We start from the raw sequence: 18204 nt of genomic DNA, 5'->3' as shown, positions 1-18204 counted from the left end.
GACTGACATTGTTTTGGGGACGCTACATTTACACCCGCACGCTGATGGTTACATCAAATCTGCCTGTGGTACTAAATTGTGGAGATTATTGAGATTTTTTTTCCCTTTGTTCTGTTTTGTTCTTTACATAAGCTCCCGGGACTGCGAGAACTAACCCAGAACTACAGGAACGGACAGAGGGGACCCGCCAGCGCTCCCCAGGGCTTGCCCAGGAAGCCAGCACCAGTTCCCTGCCAGGCCCCCGCCCCGGGGTGGTTCCTTGGTGAGGCGCCATGGCCGCTGCTTACGCCGCCGGGGCGGGCGGAGAACCACAGCTCCCGGCTCCCCGCGGGGAGACCGGTGCGAACAAGCTCTTCGCTGATTGGCTTTCCTTTCCTGGCTCTCGCCAATCAGAGGCGCCGCTGACGGGGGGCCGTGTTCCACGCGCGTGAGGCGGGCTAGCGGCGTCCCGGGAGACCATGGAGCAGGATCAGGGGGAGGTGAGAGGCGAGGGCCGGGCCGGGGGCGCCTCCGGGGCCAGAACCGTACCAGAGAGAGGCCGTCTGCTCCAACAGCCACGGAGCTGCTCGCAGGGTGCTGGGGAAAGCCTTGGGGCAGTGCCCTGAGGGAGGGCGGACGCGAGGCCCGGGCTCGCATGTGTGAGCTGGGTAACGGCTGCGGTGTGGTGCCCGCGGCCGGGAGGGGGCGAGGAGCTCCGGGACGCCTCCTGGCCGTAGTGGTGTTGCCGTCGTGGCCGTTTGTCCCCGCCTCCGCGCTGCTGGGGACCCGGCGGCTGCAGGAGGGGTTAATGGGTCTGGCTCGGGCGGCATGGGCCTGTGCGTCCTGTCGCCTCTCCGAGCCAGCCGCGGCTGGTGCTGTCCTTGCTCCTCAGTCCTGCGAACTTGAAACGCGTCCGCAAGTTATGTTCGCCTTTCACTTCCTGTGCGGTGAAGGAAGGTGCATCCCCAGAGAGGGGTGAGAAAAAGATGAATGTGCTTGCGTTTGAGGAGCTTAGGCCTTTCAGACGTCAGGAATGCTGTCTTGAGGCTGTAGATCTCAGGAGAGCGACTGTGTCTTCAGAGAACAAGCTCGGTACCTTGTGTCTGTTCTTTGTGTAAGCCAGGGAGGATGTGAGGAGACAGCAGTGAGTGAAGTCTGATCTTCATGCGTCTATAATAATATCCACAAGTCAAGAATCAGAGGGAATTTAGCACTAGAAGGTGATGGATTTATTGCTGAGTGGTGGGGATTTGCTTCTCACTTGGATGGACGGTTATATTCTGGTGCCTCATATGGCTGTTGCAGTTCACCTGTTTCATCCTCTCTTCATCACTCATGACAGAAGTCATCACTGACTCCTCGCAGCTTTTTCATGAGTTGCAAACACATTTTCCCAGCCTCTTTTGTGCTTATTTGGAACCCAGTTAAAGATTCTTCTAATCTGAGAAACAGTCACTGGATTTCTGTGCTTTCTTTAGTTGCTGCCTCACTGCTCTTTTGCTGTAACTGCAAGTATGAAGAGCTAGTGAAGATGTTTAGTTAACAACCATTGTTCTGTCATCCTGCTGATGCAGCTTCTGAACTGAGGTCAGCTATGGACTTTCTCTAGAGTCAGTGTCTTATGAGCTATGGTGGACAGAGTGTGCAGCTCTGTGCTCTGCACTGGAAGTTTACAGTGACTTTAATGTTGATGCACTGCTGTGGAACTGTGTTGCATGAGACAGTGCTTGGAAGGGCACAGTCTCCACTGTGTTTGTCAGCATGGCACTACTTCCCTGTATTCTTGCCATGTTCCCCCAACTTTTTTCTGTGTAGCTGCAGTTCTGTGACTGTTTCCTCTTGGGAAGCAGGATACAGCCTGTGAAATATTTGTGAAGGGACCTCTTGCAGGGGTAATTGCTTCCCTGATGAGGATTCAGACTCCTGCCTTTGGGCTTGTTATGTGGGCTCACTGCTCACCCTGAGGTCCCTCTCTGGCCCAAGAGGCCTCCCTGGCAATGAAGGCAGGTTTGTTGTGGAGTGTGGTATAAAATGCCTATTTTAAAGCAGACTGGCTCTTGTTTCAGTTGGCATCTCCTCTATGCCACAAAACTTCATCTTTGGAGCGGATGGAGGAGGAAGGTGATAACGATGAGGAGGAGGACGAATTGGACGTCTTTGGGGTTTATGAGAACTTCCAAGGCTTCAACAACAGCATGGGCAGTGAGAGCAGCTCCTGTCTGGATGAGTCTAGTGACGATGAGGTGGCAAACCAGGAAGCTGGAGAGCTTCCAACCTCTCCTGTACAACAGCCATCCACCGGCTGGCCCACAGATGACAGTGGCTCAGAGCCAGGTACTGCACTACCTACCTGTTCAACCTAAAATCTCTGCATGGTGGAAGGAACAAGGGCTGGGGGAGCTGAAGGGTGCATGGCTGCACCTTGTGTATGCCTTGGAAGCAGCATCGGATTGAGATTGCGTTTTCCGGGTTGCCCTGCCAACTGCTCATGTTTTTGTGCCTTCCTTCTCTCAGCTGTGTGCGAGATGTGTGGGATTGTGGGCACCAGGGAGGCTTTCTTTTCCAAGACCAAACGTTTCTGCAGTGTCTCCTGCTCCAGAAGCTACTCCTCAAACTCCAAGAAGGCCAGCATCCTAGCTAGACTGCAGGTGAGTTAAAACCCTTCTTTCTTTCCTGGGGTGAAGCTGGATGTGCCTGTACACGGGGGTGGGTGGTTGCTCTCTAGTTAAAGATCAGACTGCCATTACCAGTAGCATTTTGTTCCTGCCTTAAACCCCCAGAAAATGCATGCCAGCTGAAAGGTGGTGCTTCCTTGAAGCTGAGGAAGGACACATTGGTATCTTACCTACTTGTTCCTGTGAGCATTAGTAAAAACTGCAAATTGCCTCAGGGAAGAACCGCATGCCCTCTGGCCAGTTGCAGGGGCTGGCTTCCACTCCTGTACCACTAGTGTTCCTGATGTTCCTTTTTTGTAGGGAAAGCCACCAACGAAGAAAGCAAAAGTCCTGCACAAAGCAGCCTGGTCAGCCAAGATTGGGGCCTTCCTCCATTCACAGGGAACAGGACATCTGGCAGATGGGACACTGACAGGCCAGGATGGTGAGTGGAGGAGGTGTAGGAAGGTGCAGTTACTGCTGAAGCCACAGAAATGAGGACACCTGGAGGGCTGGAAGCTCTACAGTCTACTTTTACTCCCCTCTGATACACTGCCTTGTACTGAAATAATGTGTGTGAATTGCTCTGAGACAGCCTGGCAGGACATTCTCCCTGCTGCTGCTAACAGAGCCCTGGTGGGTTGCTGTCCATCCACTACTGCAGCCTCATCCTTGCTCCTGGTGCAGCTTGGCCTGGTGCACAAGTTCTATAGTCACATTCCCATGAGATTCTGACTTCAGCTGGCAAAACTGGTTTTAATAGTGTCCTGCTGCTCCAAACCATTTGCTGCCCAGTTCCTGTGGAGTTATATTTAAGCCAAGTCACTCACAGATCAACTTGAGCAGCCAGTCACTGCAGCTGGAGGAGCAGCAGGCTGCTGTGTGAGGGCAGAAGTGATTTCCAGGGGGTGGCAGGAGGCACTGACCTCTGAGCAGACTGCTGCTGGAGCAGAGCTGTAGCCTTGGATCAGGAGTGACTGTGGGATTAGTATCCCAGTGCCTCACTCTGATTTTTCTGGCACCCTCTGGGGAAGCAAGTGCTGCTCATAAGACCCTGCAGTGTGGCTGCTGAGAGGCAAAGCTTCTAAGTGATTTAGCAGTAAAAGGATGCGGTCTCTGCTCTCCCTGGAGTGCTTGAGCCCTGGGCTGGATTTCACCTGCTTTTTTTTTTTTGCACCACCTTTCCCAAAAGCAAGTTACAGAAAGGATTTATTAATAATACCTTGTGCATCTTGCAGGGGCTGGTCCCCATGCGCTCACAGGATCTAGTTTCCCACGAGGAAAAACGCACTGGAGTGCCCTGTGTGCTGGGGCAGAGAGTTCTGTCTCAGAGCAGGCCACAGTGTGGCTGCAAGCTGTAGTCCAGAGTAACTGAGCACCCCACAGCTATCTCACCTGATTTTCTGCTCTCATGTCTGCTTGCAGCACTCGTCCTGGGCTTTGACTGGGGAAAGTACCTGCAGGAGCATGGCTTCAAGGTAGCTCCTGTCAGCTGCTTCAAACACGTGAGTTGTTCTTTGCTGTGCCTTGTAGTGTGAATGGGACCTGTCATGTGCACAGGGCTCTCCTGTACTCTTGTCACAAGTGATGGGGAGAAGCCTGGATTGTTAAGCCCCAGATGATGGATGGAAAGAAGTTGGGGCTTCTCACAGCTGAGGATGGGAATCCCACAGAGGGACCAGGAGTCTTGGGAGAGGAAGCAGAGGGGAACTTGGTAGAAGCACTGTTTGTGGCAAAGGCCCAGTGCTGGCTGGAGACAGAATCAGTTCTGACTAGAGGGGACAACAAAAAGCTCCCAGTTGCCTCTGCAGTTTGTTTGAGTGAGCACAGGCCACGGTGATGTGCATGGAGGAGCTTAGCTTATGTTGTCCTAGGGGTAGCTGCCCCTCCAGCTTGGCTGCTTCCTGCTGTACTGATTTTCAGTCCTTGTGTGCCAGTAGCTGAGGCAGGTACCTGGAAGAATGGCAGTTCCTAGGTCTTACAGCAGCCCCAGCCTCTCTGTGTATTGACTCATTTGTCGTGCTCCTTTTGAGTTGTGACCTGTGATGATACTTAAAAGGTAATACTTTCTTGAGGATGGATCAGGAAGACATGGCAGTTTGATGGTTAGGGATTTTGATGGCAGCAGCTACTTTGGGATAACAGGACAGCTAGCAGCAAAATAATTAAGTGTTGCTATTCAGTGTTCTGCCTTTTGGGATGCTCTGTGAGCAGCCCAGTGAGATGTGGGGACAGTTCAATTGCAGTTCAAGCTGTTGGCACATAAAGGAAGGGTAAGGCATGCAAACCAAGGTCTGAGGTGAAAGTGTAGCTGCCTAAAACGTGTCTGAGAGCTAGGATTGAGGGCCTAGGCCCTGCTCTAACCGTCAGTGTTCCTCTCCCAACATGGCTAATTCAACCCTTCAGGTGCCACTCTTTGATCAGTGGGATGATGTGGTGAAAGGTATGAAGGTGGAAGTGCTGAACAGTGATGCAGTGCTGCCCAGCCGTGTGTACTGGATCGCGTCCGTCATCCAGACTATAGGTATGTCTCCAATGTAATTCTTGACAGCTGGGCATGGCTGACCTCTCAAGGAAGTTTTAGGAGATGAGTGGAGCTGGTCAAGCAAAACACAAGCTCTTTGGAGCTCTGAAGCTGCTGAGAGATGTTAGAACAGGAAATACCATGGTGTGGGGGTGGGAGGAAACCAGAGTCTGGTTCCTCTTCTGGTTTCTGGGCTCTTTGCCAGAAGAGTTCTCCCTCCAGAATGGCTGGAGAAGTTCTGATAACCTATGCAAGCTCTGAAGGCCGTGCTTTGGGGCCTAATCCTGTGGTGCCCAACAGGGAGAGGAGAAATGCTTTGTTTCTAATGCCTTTCTCTGGTTGTCTGCTCTGTCCTGGCAGGGTACAGGGCCCTTCTGCGATACGAGGGCTTTGAGAACGACGCTGGCCATGACTTCTGGTGCAATCTGGGCACAGTGGATATTCACCCCATTGGCTGGTGCGCCATCAACAGCAAAATTCTGGTACCACCACAAAGTAAGTGTGGGGGTGGAGGGGTCTGCACATGCTTGGGCATGGGGGAGCCCTGGTTTTTGCCTAGCACAGTGGGACACATGCTCCCACTATACGTGAGCCCACAGCTCCATTTCTCCTCTTGAATTACAAGGAACAGTTCTTTGGGAAGCTGGAGACTGCTTGGACTGCTCCCTCTGTGGTTGATCTGGGGATGCTGTGTGCAGGGCTGGTGTCAGACCTATGGACAGAGGCTGATGCAGATGACTTCCTCCTTCTGAGCCACACAGGGCTTAACATTTAGGGAAACGTTTTGGTCCGACATCCCGGACAGTGTCTCTCAGGAGTGCACTGGATCCGGTTCCTGCTCAGCTAGCACTTTGGGGGATGCCAGTTGAGAGGATTCTGGCAAGCTGAGGTTTGCATGGAATGGCCTGTGTGTTTTTGCCCAACTACCACTTCCACATCTGGATCAGTGCAGCTGGGTGACTCCTTGGCCCAGGCTGTTCTGTAATGATGACCCCTGGCAGCCAGCTGAGTGGGCAAGCCTTCAAAACGGGGTCTGCCTGAGAGCAGGTACAGGACCCGAATGTGAAGGAGGCCTTTTAATGCAAATGGACTCTCAGAGAGGAAGAAAGGTATAGTGTGATGCTCTAATTCTTTTGATCATAAAGATGTGCTTTTTCCCTCTGTGTATGTAGCTATCCATTCCAAGTACGCTGACTGGAGAAGTTACCTCATGAAAAGACTGGTGGGAGCCAGGACCATCCCAGTGGATTTCCACGTCAAGGTAAATGTGGGAGGCAGTCATTCTATGTGTGGAGATGAAGCTGAAGCCTGGTTCTGACCTGTGCAGCTCCCGTGTCCGCTTGAAACCTGGGCAGAAAAGGGGCAGTGAGACACCTGTCACAATGCTCTTGGTAACCTCACAGCCCCTGTGCCCTGTCAGCAATACTATTTCTCCTTTGGGTTGTTAATGGGCTTTAAAAAACAATGCAGCTCCCACCTGGCCTTTCCCTGGCCCATTTCAGTACTAAGGAATGGTCAAAAATCAAAAGTCAAAAATCTTTACCTTCACTGTTGGTAGCACATAAACCTGGAGGGAGTGAGAGGGACACAGGCTCCTTTAAAGTGCGTGGAAGCATCTATGCTGTGTCTTGCCAGCTTTTGTAGCTCTTATGGCTGAGTTGTGTAGCCTGCACTGAGGTTGGATCTTGTCAGAGAGAAGAGACTGATTTGTTGTTGGCAACTTTGTAAACTACAGGTAAGGAAGATGGTCCCAGAGACATTGGGCAGGAAGGCAGCTGATGGGTTTTCCACTGTGTGAGGTAATTGGTTATGCCGAGCTGGAGATCTTGATACAGTTGGTGTTTTTCTTGTTGCTTCTCAGAAAGTTGAGATGTTTATAGCTAGGCCTGGGCCACAGTTTGTAGCTGAGAGCTCATGACATGGAAGGAAAGAGATTAAGGGAGACAGATCTTGTCAGCGTCTTTCTAACCCACAACATCTCTGCTTCCATCTAATGAATAGGAGGTAGAAGAGAGAGACCTCCCCTTAAAAGATCTTCTGCAATCAGGTGTAGGCTGGTTTGAATGTCTGAGTCTGTTCTGAGCTGTTGCTCTTAGTTGCAGTACAGCATTTCAGGATCCCCAGTGCCAAAATGTCAGGTGTTCTTCAAACACTTTCCATGTTTGTGGATGTGTAGAGCTAGGCTGTATCAACAAACTGAAGCTCTCAAAGCCAACAACTGGTTAGAAGGCAACCAGTGACCCTTCTGTGCCTGCCCCTTTCAGTCAGTCTGCTGAGGAATTGGTGTTGGAGGTGGAGTTGGCAGTTAGTCATCATGTTGCTTTACCTCTGATCAGAGTAATAAAGCGGAAATAAGGACCTGACCTCTTCTAAAGTCAGCTAAAAATTGTGTTGCTCTTTGGGAAGCTACACTTCTGACTGCTTCTAGCCTTGAAACCCTTCTGGTCCTACGACTGGAGAAGACACACAATTCCTCATGCAGTTCCTGCTGAACACGAGTAACGTCTGTTTCTCATGCTCAGAATATTCACACAAGGTGCTGGCTGAGCATGGCTTCTGGGCCAGGCTGGAGGAATCTGTTGCAAGGCCACAGGACAGGGGACACTTAGTGTGCATGTGCCCAACTGTGCTGTCCTATGGGGCTGACATCTCCTTTTCCCTCTGATGAATCCACTCCCATGCATCCCTTCCCAGAGGCAGTCTCCCAGCCAGCTTTGGGCAGTGCAGGGGGTGGTCTGAAGTGTTTGAGGAAACACCAAGTGCAGCTGATCTCACCTCTTGTGTTGGTTGCCAGATGGCGGAGAGCATGAAGTACCCCTTCCGGCAGGGCATGCGAGTGGAGGTGGTGGATAAGAACCACATGTCCCAGACACGCATGGCGGTGGTGGACGCGGTCATTGGGGGCAGACTGAGACTCCTCTACGAGGATGGCGACAGCGACGATGACTTCTGGTGCCACATGTGGAGTCCCCTCATCCATCCTGTGGGCTGGTCACGAAGGGTGGGCCATGGCATAAAGAAGTCAGGTAGGGATCAGGCCATCACAAACATCTTCTTGTTTGCTGTGAACTGATTGGATCCTGCTGTTGACACCAGGCCTGACATGCTGGAATCCTCAGGACCTAGCAAACGCTACATCGTTGTGTGTCTGTTGCTTTGCCCTTTGGATAAATAAAAGCCCAACGGATTGCTCTTACAGGTCAGGACCAGGGGTACAGGTAGTCTGTCCCCTCAGTGTGAGACTGCAGAGTTTGCAACATCACAGGTGTTTGTAATCTTGAGGAAATTCCTGCTGGCTTCTTAGGACTGGATGCCATCAGGTTGTATTTTCTGGACTTGACAGAGAGGAATTGTCGATCAGCTTAGTCTGGAAGGAGAAAAACAAGACTTGAGCCCTTCTGATTCATTTGGTTGTATCTCCCTTCCTTGCTGCCTCTCCCTCATGATCAGAGCTGCATATAGAGGCTGCATACTTGAGGCCACACCTCAAGTATTGTGTTGTTTTGGGCACCTCAATATGAGAAGGACATAGAGGTGCTGGAGTGGGTGCAGAGAAGAGCAACTAAGCTGGTGAAGGGTCTGCAGAACAAGTCTTATGAGGAGCTGCTGAGGGAACTGAGGCTGTTTAGTCTGAAAAAAAAAAGAAGGCTCAAGGGAGACCTTGTTGCTCTCTACAATTACCTGAAAGGAGGGGGGTGTTGGTCTCTTCTCCCAAGTAACTGGGGATAGAACAAGAGGGAGTGGCCTCAGGCTGCACTGGGGCAGGTTTAGGCTGGATGTTTAGAAACATTCTTTCACAGAAAGGGTAGCCAGGCATTGGCACAGGCTGCCCAGGGAAGTGGTTGAGTCATCCCTGGATGTGTTTAAAAGCCATGTAGATGTGATGCTTTGGGATATGACTTGGCAGAGTGGGGTCAGTGGTTGAACTCAGTGATCTTGAAAGTCTTTCCCAACCTAAATGGTTCTACGATTGCTAGTGCTCAGGAAGCTCAGCCATCTGCTCTTGAGCAAGCCCTTCACCACAGCCCATGTTATGAGAAGATGTAGGGACTGTTCTGTTCTTTATATTACTTTTGTGGTCTCTGATCTAGGTCTTCTACAGCAGCTAAGGTCTCACCAGAGGATTAACAACCAGGGTCTTCATACTGCAGTTGCTGCAGGTTTCTTACCTCTTTTTGTTTCTTCCATTCCTCACAGAAGAGAAACGAAGTGACATGGCAAATCATCCCACCTTCCGGAAGATCTACTGTGATGCTGTCCCCTATCTGTTTAAGAAGGTAGGAGAGGTCTGCCTTTCTGTCTTGGCCACAGCAAAGGGAGCAGTGGCACTTCCTTCCTTCTGTGGACTGTTGAGGGTGGCATCTCATACAGCTGTAAGGCAGTGAGCTGTTTGGGATGTCAAGGCTGTGGTTGGGCAGGGGCAGGTAAAAATAGAAAGATGGAAAAACTAAATGGCAACAACAGATTGAGGGACTCAACTGAAGGACAAACAGTTGCTTGGAGCTTTGAGCTGGAAAGGAAAGATGATTGCATGGGAAAGACCAGTTCCAACATGGAGCTGGATCATACTGGTAAGGACTGAGATGAGAAGGAGACTTGGCTTTGCTGTGGAGTAGTGGCTGAGTGCTGGGCCTGGCTGCCTTGGCAGGAGGTTGCTGACACAAACAGTGCTGGTTTGGCTGCCTCTTTGTATTTCTTGTAATATGTCTTCTTTCTCCTCCCAAACTGGGTTGAGCCAAATCTGCACTTGGTGTGCTTGGTGTTGGGTTGGGGCTGTCCCATACCCCCAGGAGCATGTGGTATACCAGAGTCTCCCTTAGGTACGAGCTGTCTATACTGAAGGTGGATGGTTTGAGGAAGGCATGAAACTGGAGGCCATTGACCCCTTGAATTTGGGCAACATTTGTGTGGCCACTGTTTGCAAGGTAAGTTCAATGGGCAGAAGGGGGTCTGCAAGGGTTTACCTGAGGTAACCCAGCCTCTCCCCAGGTCTTTGCAAATGATTAAGACTGGGTAGGATTTTGTATAAGGGAGAGGAGAAAGCTGTCAGAAGAGGTAGGCAGTTGGTATGTGGAGGGAATTGGGGCATTACCTCAGAGGTCTGAGAATCTGAGGAGACCAGCAGTTGTCCACATGTGCCTAAATGGACAGCATGGAGATGAGCATGCTTGGTCTGCAGTCTAACTGTCCAGTGTGTAGGACTGCCAGCCACCCTTCCTTCAGCCTTGGGCATGCAGCAGGGAAGATTTGTTCTCCAGTTCTTGGAGTGCATAAAGAGAGGTATCTGTAAATGCTGCCTTGAGGAAAGAAAGGAAGGGGGAATAGTGGGGTGACCTCTGGAATGGGCTGTGTCTGTATGGGCAGCACTCACTGGTGTAGGAAGCTGAGGATGGACATGTCTCCTGCCAGCCTGTCTTGATGAGGTGGTAGTGAGCTGGGAAGTAAGCTGCTTGGCCAGGTTTCCTCGGTGAAAAGTGTTGCATGTCCTAAAACACAGCATCAGCTTGGGCTTTTCCTGCTCCCTCAAGAAGCCAGTTGCTCTCACAGAGCCCAAGCAGAGGAATGCTGGCAAAGCTCTTTGTGTCTTCAAAATTGTGCCTTCCACCATTGCTTGGACATGTGAAGAGTTTGGGGCAGACATGCCTACCACATTTGATAAGCACCAATTGCCACTGAGTGACAGGATGGGACAAGTCTTGTTGCTGTAGAAGTGACAAGTCTGAAGATGGTGTCTTTCCCATCTGCCCAGTGACAAATTCATGCCATGGGCGGTGTAGAGGGCGTCTGGGCTCCCAGTAACGTTTGTTTCTGAGGGAGAACAGAGCTCCTGACCATTTATGGCTTTACTCCCATCTCAGATCCTCTTGGATGGGTATCTCATGATCAGCATTGATGGAGCCACGTCTGATGATAGCTCTGACTGGTTCTGCTATCACGCCTCCTCACATGCCATCTTCCCTGTCAACTTCTGTCAGAAGAACAACATCGATCTGACCCCTCCGAAAGGTGAGATTTGGACTCTGCCCTGTGGTACAAACCTGCATGAAGAACCTGCTGGGCCATGCTTTTCTGAGAGATGTCAGGTTCAGATGGATCAAGTCCACAAGGAGATAGGGTTGGTTCAGAGAGTCAGTCCATTTGAGCTCTGCCCATATAGCTGAACCCTGGTACTTTGTAGAAAGAAGTAACATCTCCAGAGGACATTAATGGCACAGTGATTAGCTCCTCGTGGACCAGTGGAAGAGCTGTGTGATCTCCAGACTGAACTGAATCAAAGATTTAAAGGACAGCAAGGAAGGTTGAAAGGTGTCTATGTTTAGCCTGTATCCAGTACTGACCTACAGTAGTTGCTGTAGTTCACCCAGTGACCCCTCCTCAGCCAAGGAGGAGGATCAGGAAAAGGAGAGGACACACCTGGGCTGAAATGAAAACAGCTTTAATGAAACAGCCAACTAATATTGGTGCTCATAAACGTACAGCTCACAATAAGTGGGAAAGCTGTACATAAGCAAATGCCTCCAGGGATGACAACCTTTGAAAAAAGGGGAGAGGGAGCCACTATGGTCAGCAAACTTGCCCCTTTATGATGAGTGTGACATTTATGGTGTGGGATGCACCTGTGAACCAGGTTGGGTCCACTGCCCTGTCTGAATCAAAACTGCTAGTGGCCTGCAGACCATTGCAGGCCTCTGACTCTGTCTCAGCAAATCCAGGACAGAAGGGATAAGCAGAGCCATTGCTGCATGACTCCAAAGTGTCAGGAGTATAATGGTTTAGCACAAGGGCTAACCTGTCTGCTTCCCCCACAAAGGAGTGAGGGGAAGAGTAACACAACTCAGGGTTGAGAAAAAGAGGTAAGAGTTTAATATAACACGAGATATCATAGTCATGATGCATAATTACCTTAGCTAATAGTCTAATTGATCTAAGAATACAATGCATGATTACCTTAGCTTAGCCTATTTGCAGAAGAAGCACAGTGAAATACACATGGGGAAAAAAAAAACAGCATAAACCAGAAAACCCAAATCAGCAGCTGCCCAACTCCCACCTATTCTGCTGCCATACCTCCAGAGCCACCCACACCCAAGAACCTGGAACCCAGGAGCAGCGACCAGAACAGGAAGCCTCCCATGTTGCAATCTGAACTTCAAGCCCCGTAATACCCCCAGTCAGCACTTTCACTTTTTGAAGCTGGCATGGTATGAATAACAGCAGCAGGTTCAACTCAATCCATGACAAGGAATCCCCTCTCTTCTTGTATGAATCCATCTGCACAGTTCTGAGAGGCAGTCACCCTAGGAGTGTTCTTGCTGCCTCGTCTGGCCATACCCAAGAAGGCCTGCTCTGAATTTCTCTGTTGCAGCACTTTTGTGCGGTGCAGTTCTGTCTTCCTTTGATGTCCTTGCTGGTGGGAGAAGGCTTGATCTTACTGGTGTGTGTTGAACATAGATCCTGGCTTCTGCTTCCCCTGGCCTTTCTCAGGGATCAGGACATGTGGCTGCCGCGGGCGCTGTGTTGCAGCTCTGTGCTCTTCTGTGTTTGCCCACTGGAGGGGGGTGCTGAACTGTGCTGGGACCTGTGAACTGGATTTGTGTCCAAGATCAGGCTATACCTGCTGATTCATGAAACTGCTTTGCAACCAGTTGCTATGCCTCCTTTCTGCCTGCTATGCCTTTTTCTCCAGCTGGCCTACTCAGTCACTGCCTTTTTCCCTCTTTCCATTTTTTTTCCTGCTGCAGGGCAAGATGCAAAGACTTTCAGCTGGGAAAGTTACCTGGAAAAGACTAAATCAAGACCTGCTCCAGCACGGCTCTTCAATACAGTGAGTGCTGCCAGGGAGATGTGTAGGGATGCTTGCAGTCTGCAAAGAGGGAGCACAAGAGTTCTGGCTGTCACAGAACAGCTGAGATTGGAGGGGACCACTGGAGTCACCTTCTCTAACACCCCTGCTCAAGCAGGGTCACTTATGGCAGGTTTCCCAGGACCATGTCCAGACAGCTTTTGAATATCTCCATGAGTGGACACTCTACAACCTCTCTGGGCAACTAGTGCCAGTGCCCTCACAGCAAAAAAGTGTTTCTGATGTGCGAAGGGAACCTCCGGTGTTTGAATTCATGCCTGTTGCCTCTCTGGTCTGTCCCTGGACACCACTGGCTCTATCTTTGCACCCTCCCTTCAGGCATTTATACACATTCATAAGACTCCTCTGAGCATTGTTTTCATCAAGCTGAACAGTCCTATCTCTCTCCTCATATAAAAGATGCACCAGTCCCTATCTGGCCTTTTGCTGGACTCTCTCTAGTATGTCCATGTCTCTCCTCTACTGAGGAGCCCAGAAATGGGCACAGCACTCTATGTGTGACCTTACTAGTGCTGAGGGGAAGGATCCATCTTGCTTGGTCTGCTAGGAACATACCACATAATGCAGCCAAGGTTACCATTAGCCTTGTTTGTTCCAGGGACACATTGCTGGCTCACGTTCACTTGGTGTTCAGTAGGACCCTAGGTTCCTATCTGCCAAGCTGCTTTCCAGCTGCTTGGTCCCCAAAACGTGCAGGTACCTGGGGTTGTTCCTCTGGTGCAAGACTTTACTTTTTGTTGAACTGCAGGAGGTTCTCAGCAGACCATTTCTGCATCTTGTCAAGGTCTCTGGTTGGCAGCACAACCCTCTGGCATGTTAGTCTCTCTTCCCAGTTGTGTGTCACCAGCAAACCTGCCGAGTTTGACCTGACGCTATCATTTCACCCAGATAATTGATAAAGGTGTTGGACGGGATTGGATCCAGTATTGACCCCTGGGGTACACCACTAATTACTGCAACTAGATTTCATACCACTGATCACCATCGTCTGGGCCCAGCTACTTGGCCAGTTTTCAATCCACCTCACTGTTTCTTCAGCTATACTTCCATCAGCTTCTCTGAGGATCCTGTGTGAGACAGTGTCAAAAGCCTTCCTGAAGACAGGACAGACAATATCCAGTGTCTCTACTGGGCTTCTCTTTGCAGCCAGCCAGCACTTCTAAGGAGAACCCAAGGCACTTGAATATGTACTCTTCAAGTAAAGGCCCTGTTTGTCTGGTTGGGAGGAGCAGTATCCCCCCCAGGTGTGACCTAGTTCTCTACTCTTTCCAGGAGCTTGGTGGCTTCTGCACCACTTATTGGTCGTGTGGGTGGAGTGAGTCTGCTTTGCACCTGAGCCAGTTATGCTCATCTTCTGATTTCTCAGGGCTGTCTCAGGTTAATGCGTTTGCTCTGGTGTGTCTTAACTGCTGCCTGCTGGTCAGGGTCTTCTTTCTAAAGGCTGAGCTGAGATTCACTAAGGACACAGCTGGCCTTGGCTCAGTTCATGTGTGACTGGTTGGTTCTGCTGCACCACTGTGGCCTTTTCTCTCTCTGCTAGCTATAAGGAGCAGACAAGCCTCTTCTAGGGTGCTGGTGGCCAGATGTGGGTACAATGGCCTTGGGGTTTTTTTTCAAAATTTTTCTTTACCCAGGACTGCCCAAACCATGGCTTCAAGGCAGGCATGAAGGTGGAAGCAGTGGACCTGATGGAGCCCCGACTCATCTGCGTGGCCACGGTGAAGCGTGTAGTCCACCGTCTCCTGAGCATCCATTTTGATGGCTGGGACAATGAGTATGACCAGTGGGTGGACTGCGAGTCTCCAGACATTTATCCTGTGGGGTGGTGTGAGCTGATGGGCTACCAGCTTCAGCCACCTGTTGTTCTAGGTGAGTGAAGATTCTACTGTGGTCTCTAACCCTGGACGCAAAGGTTGCCTTCCTATGGCTCTGTGAGCAGCTCTTCCTTTGCTTGTAAGGAGGAGAAAATTGCCTTCTTGATTTGTGCTGGCTACCACAGGTCTTCCTCTGCTGCCACACATTCTAGCAGCTGGCAGAGGGAGGAGTTTGTGGTGGGGAAAAAACAGCCTGAGATTGGAGGTTGGCTGTTTTCCCTGTGTTCCCCCATGTCAGAGTTGCTCCTCATGAAGTCGAATAGAGTTCCAGGTGGTCCTATCCCTGCACAGCTCCCTTTTACTAGGTGTACCTACAGCCTCAGCCAGGTCACAGGGGAATCTTGGCCCCTGCTCTCTTTTCTCATCAGTTCTCTGAATCTGTCTGTAAAAGGTAAGAGCATCCCTCTCAAGCATTTCTTCCCCTTGTCTCAGGGAGGCCACTGCCTCACCTTTGCAGATGTTTTCTTTCTTGTCCCAGGCAACAAATCTTGTTTTTTTTTACTGCCCCTGCCAAATCTGTACTGGGCCTCTCTCCCCTGTGCTGCCCCAGCCTGCCAGCCCGGGCCCTCTCCTGGAAGCACAGACAGCAGCCCCGTGGAGCCTTGCTTTCCCCTCAGCTGGTTGTCTTGGGAAGAGGGCGTTGGCTCGGGGGGAAGGGGATATCTTGTTTCTCACTTATGTCACTTCATCCCAGTTACCTACTGGTTATGGGACTTGGCTTTCGTTTCCCTCTCGTCTCCATGACAGAGCCCACAACTCCAGTGAAGGCCAAGGAGGTGCCCAAGAAGAAGAAGAAGAAACCTTTTGGAAAGAAGAGTGAGTGATGTTTGATTAGTGCCCTCCCGCTCACTCGCAGCCTGGGCCCAGTTAGAGGAACCCCGTCCATGTCCCCTCATGAGCAGGAGAGAGAGGCCTTGTCTTGCTGTGGATGCCCTCAGTCAGCTGTGGGTTTCACAGCACAGCTTCATCCTTCCTACTGCCCTGTCACCTGAAAGAGCAGAGAGCTGTGTGTGTGGGAAGGATCTGTTCTGTGGTCTGTTTTCTGTTGGCTGAGGTAGAGCTGCCGCTTGCTTCCAGGCATGAGGTTGTGCCCCTGTCCCTACTGTGTCCATGGTTTGCTGCAGCTGAAGGGTAGCTGGAGAGCAGCCTTGCCAGCTTTGTGCTGAGGGAAAGAAGGCCTTTTGATGGCTGAAGAGGCCAGTAGTGTGGCTGGACTGTGTTATTGTTTCATCTTGTCATTGTCGTCGTCATTGTTGCAGTAACTGTGGCAAATCATGTGGAGGCAGGCGAGGAGTTCCTTCCTGGGGGGTGGGCAGAAAGGGACAGCTAAAGATCATGAAAAACATAAAACCTAAACCAAAACATTGGCTCAAACCAAAACCATGAGTGCCACAGTGTCGATGGCTGGCAGCCAATGTGCCCATTGCCTAGGACTAGACTCAGACAGGTAAGCGAAGCTGATTCCAGGCTGATTCCAACAGGACCTGCTCCTTGGAAGCTAAGCACTTGGCAAAGTGCCTTGCTTTTAATGAAGGAGCACATGGAGGAGCATGTTTTGAGATGATGACTGTAGAACTTTTCTCCAGTAGGCCATCTCTGTCGAGTAACCAGTTGGCAGCTAACGACCATGTAGTTTGCTGCTGAACTGTGCTGGTCCCTGGCCTGTGGTGTCTCGGTGGAGCAGGGTTGCTGGTGTTCCAGGGGAGAAGCAGCACACTGTTCCCCATGCTCTCTTATCTCTGTTTAGGAAAAAAGTTGCCTGCCAGAACCCGCACCATCAAGCAGGCTGCCAAGAAGCAGGCTGCCAAGAAGACAAGACAAGAAGCAAAAGCTGCCAGCAGGGCCTTGCCAGAGCCCACACCTGATGAGAGTAAGGGCCTGAGTTACTCTGCCTAGCAGCCACATGCAAGTCTCCCATGTACACCCTGCATGACCCCTGCCCTCCAGCCCTCCTGAGGCCTTTGCTGCCTCTTGGCTGCTAAGTCCAGGCAGGGAAAGGCAGCACCATGACAAAAGCCCATCCCCACTCCTCTAGAGACAAGGGAGAGTGGAAGAAAGCCTTTACCTACTTTCCCTGAGAAGGTTTGGTGGCAGCAGTACAGCAGCTAGATGTCTTGATGCTGCTGATGCCTGCTGAGGGCCTGGCTGCCCTCCTGAACAGTCTGGTTGCATGAGGTCAGTTAGGGAGGAGTGGCAAAAGAATGTGTCAAAGGTGTGCTGCCACGTCCTGTTCTCCGTAAAGGCTGTTGCAGCATGTGAACACAGCCCATCATGCTGAGCATCAAGGGGTGTGGTGGCCAGGTGAGCATCTAGGAGCTGGGTCACCTGCCAACCTTGGTAGGTGTTGGGGAAGAGTATGGGTGAGGTGCTTTGTGCACATGTGGGTGAAGGTTCATGAAGGTTCCTGTTGCTCATAGAAGTTTAATTTCCCCTGGATGCCAGCAGGTAGAGAATGGACCACCCTGGCTTTTCCTTCATTGGCCCTTGTTCTTGGGAACAGACAACTAAAAGCTGACAGGATTTAGTCCTGCCCTGGTTGCTGCTGTGACCACAGATGTACTGTCCTGTAGGTGGATTGTACAAGCAGGACAGAGCTGTCTGTGGTAAGGGACCCTCAAGAAGCGGGCTGCAAACCTTGGAGTATTTTGAGTGTTTGCATAAGCAGAGCTGTCTCTGGGGTGCTGCAGGTAGGCTGAGGCAGTATGTATTGACTTCACTCATTTATTTCTCTCCTCTCTTTCTGTCTCGTGCCAGTCATTGTTGTGCAAGTGAAAGAAGAAACCATTGACTCCTCAGAGGCAGAGTTTGGAGCCCCAGAGCTTCCTGTTCCTGTCAGCAGCATAAAGCAGGAGGTCACAGAATGATCCTGTAGTATCCCTCAGCTGCCCGCAGCAGCCTTTGCTTCACTTTGGGGCTCTCTGGGGAAGATCCAGCAAAGGGGAGCAGAAGACTAAAAGAGCCTTCCCTTTCTGAGCAGGCCACCCTGCAGAATCACAACTCTGCTTTCCTAGAGTGCAGGGAAATTTTCCCCAGACTTGTAATTTTAAGCCCTGAGAAACAGACTCCAGAAAGGCTGCAGGCATGCTGAGGAGCACAAGCAGGGTGGCTGCAGGGGTTGTATGTGCCTGGCTCTGATGGCACCTTTCTGAGCAGGAGCTCCCAGTGAGAAGAGAGGCTGTAAGAGCACAGAGGGGCAGTTTGGGTTCTTGGCTGTGGCTGGAGGTGGTGAGCTGCAGTCTGAGGAGATGAGTGCAGGTCACATGTGTCAACAAATCAGCTGCCCTCATAGGACAGATGCTGTGTGTGGTC

General features: G+C 51.0%; 1 protein-coding gene across 1 annotated transcript; it reads left to right on the top strand.

Moving 5' to 3' along the window:
- Positions 1–447: 447 nt before the first annotated feature.
- L3MBTL2 (L3MBTL histone methyl-lysine binding protein 2) lies at positions 448–17759 on the top strand. The gene is made up of 17 exons (XM_054386709.1): positions 448–479; positions 2046–2313; positions 2494–2627; positions 2955–3078; positions 4059–4138; positions 5040–5157; positions 5518–5652; positions 6330–6418; positions 7952–8183; positions 9355–9434; positions 9978–10082; positions 11016–11163; positions 12900–12982; positions 14656–14890; positions 15643–15711; positions 16643–16765; positions 17650–17759. The coding sequence occupies exons 1-17, from the start codon at positions 459–461 to the stop codon at positions 17757–17759; spliced, it is 2154 nt and encodes a 717-aa protein (XP_054242684.1). The 5' UTR covers positions 448–458.
- Positions 17760–18204: the final 445 nt, after the last annotated feature.

The sequence above is a fragment of the Indicator indicator genome, chromosome 14, assembly GCF_027791375.1.
Source record: "Indicator indicator isolate 239-I01 chromosome 14, UM_Iind_1.1, whole genome shotgun sequence".
NCBI lineage: Eukaryota > Metazoa > Chordata > Aves > Piciformes > Indicatoridae > Indicator > Indicator indicator.
The sequence above is the reverse complement of the archived record's forward strand: the minus strand, read 5'-3'. Positions and strand labels throughout refer to the sequence as shown.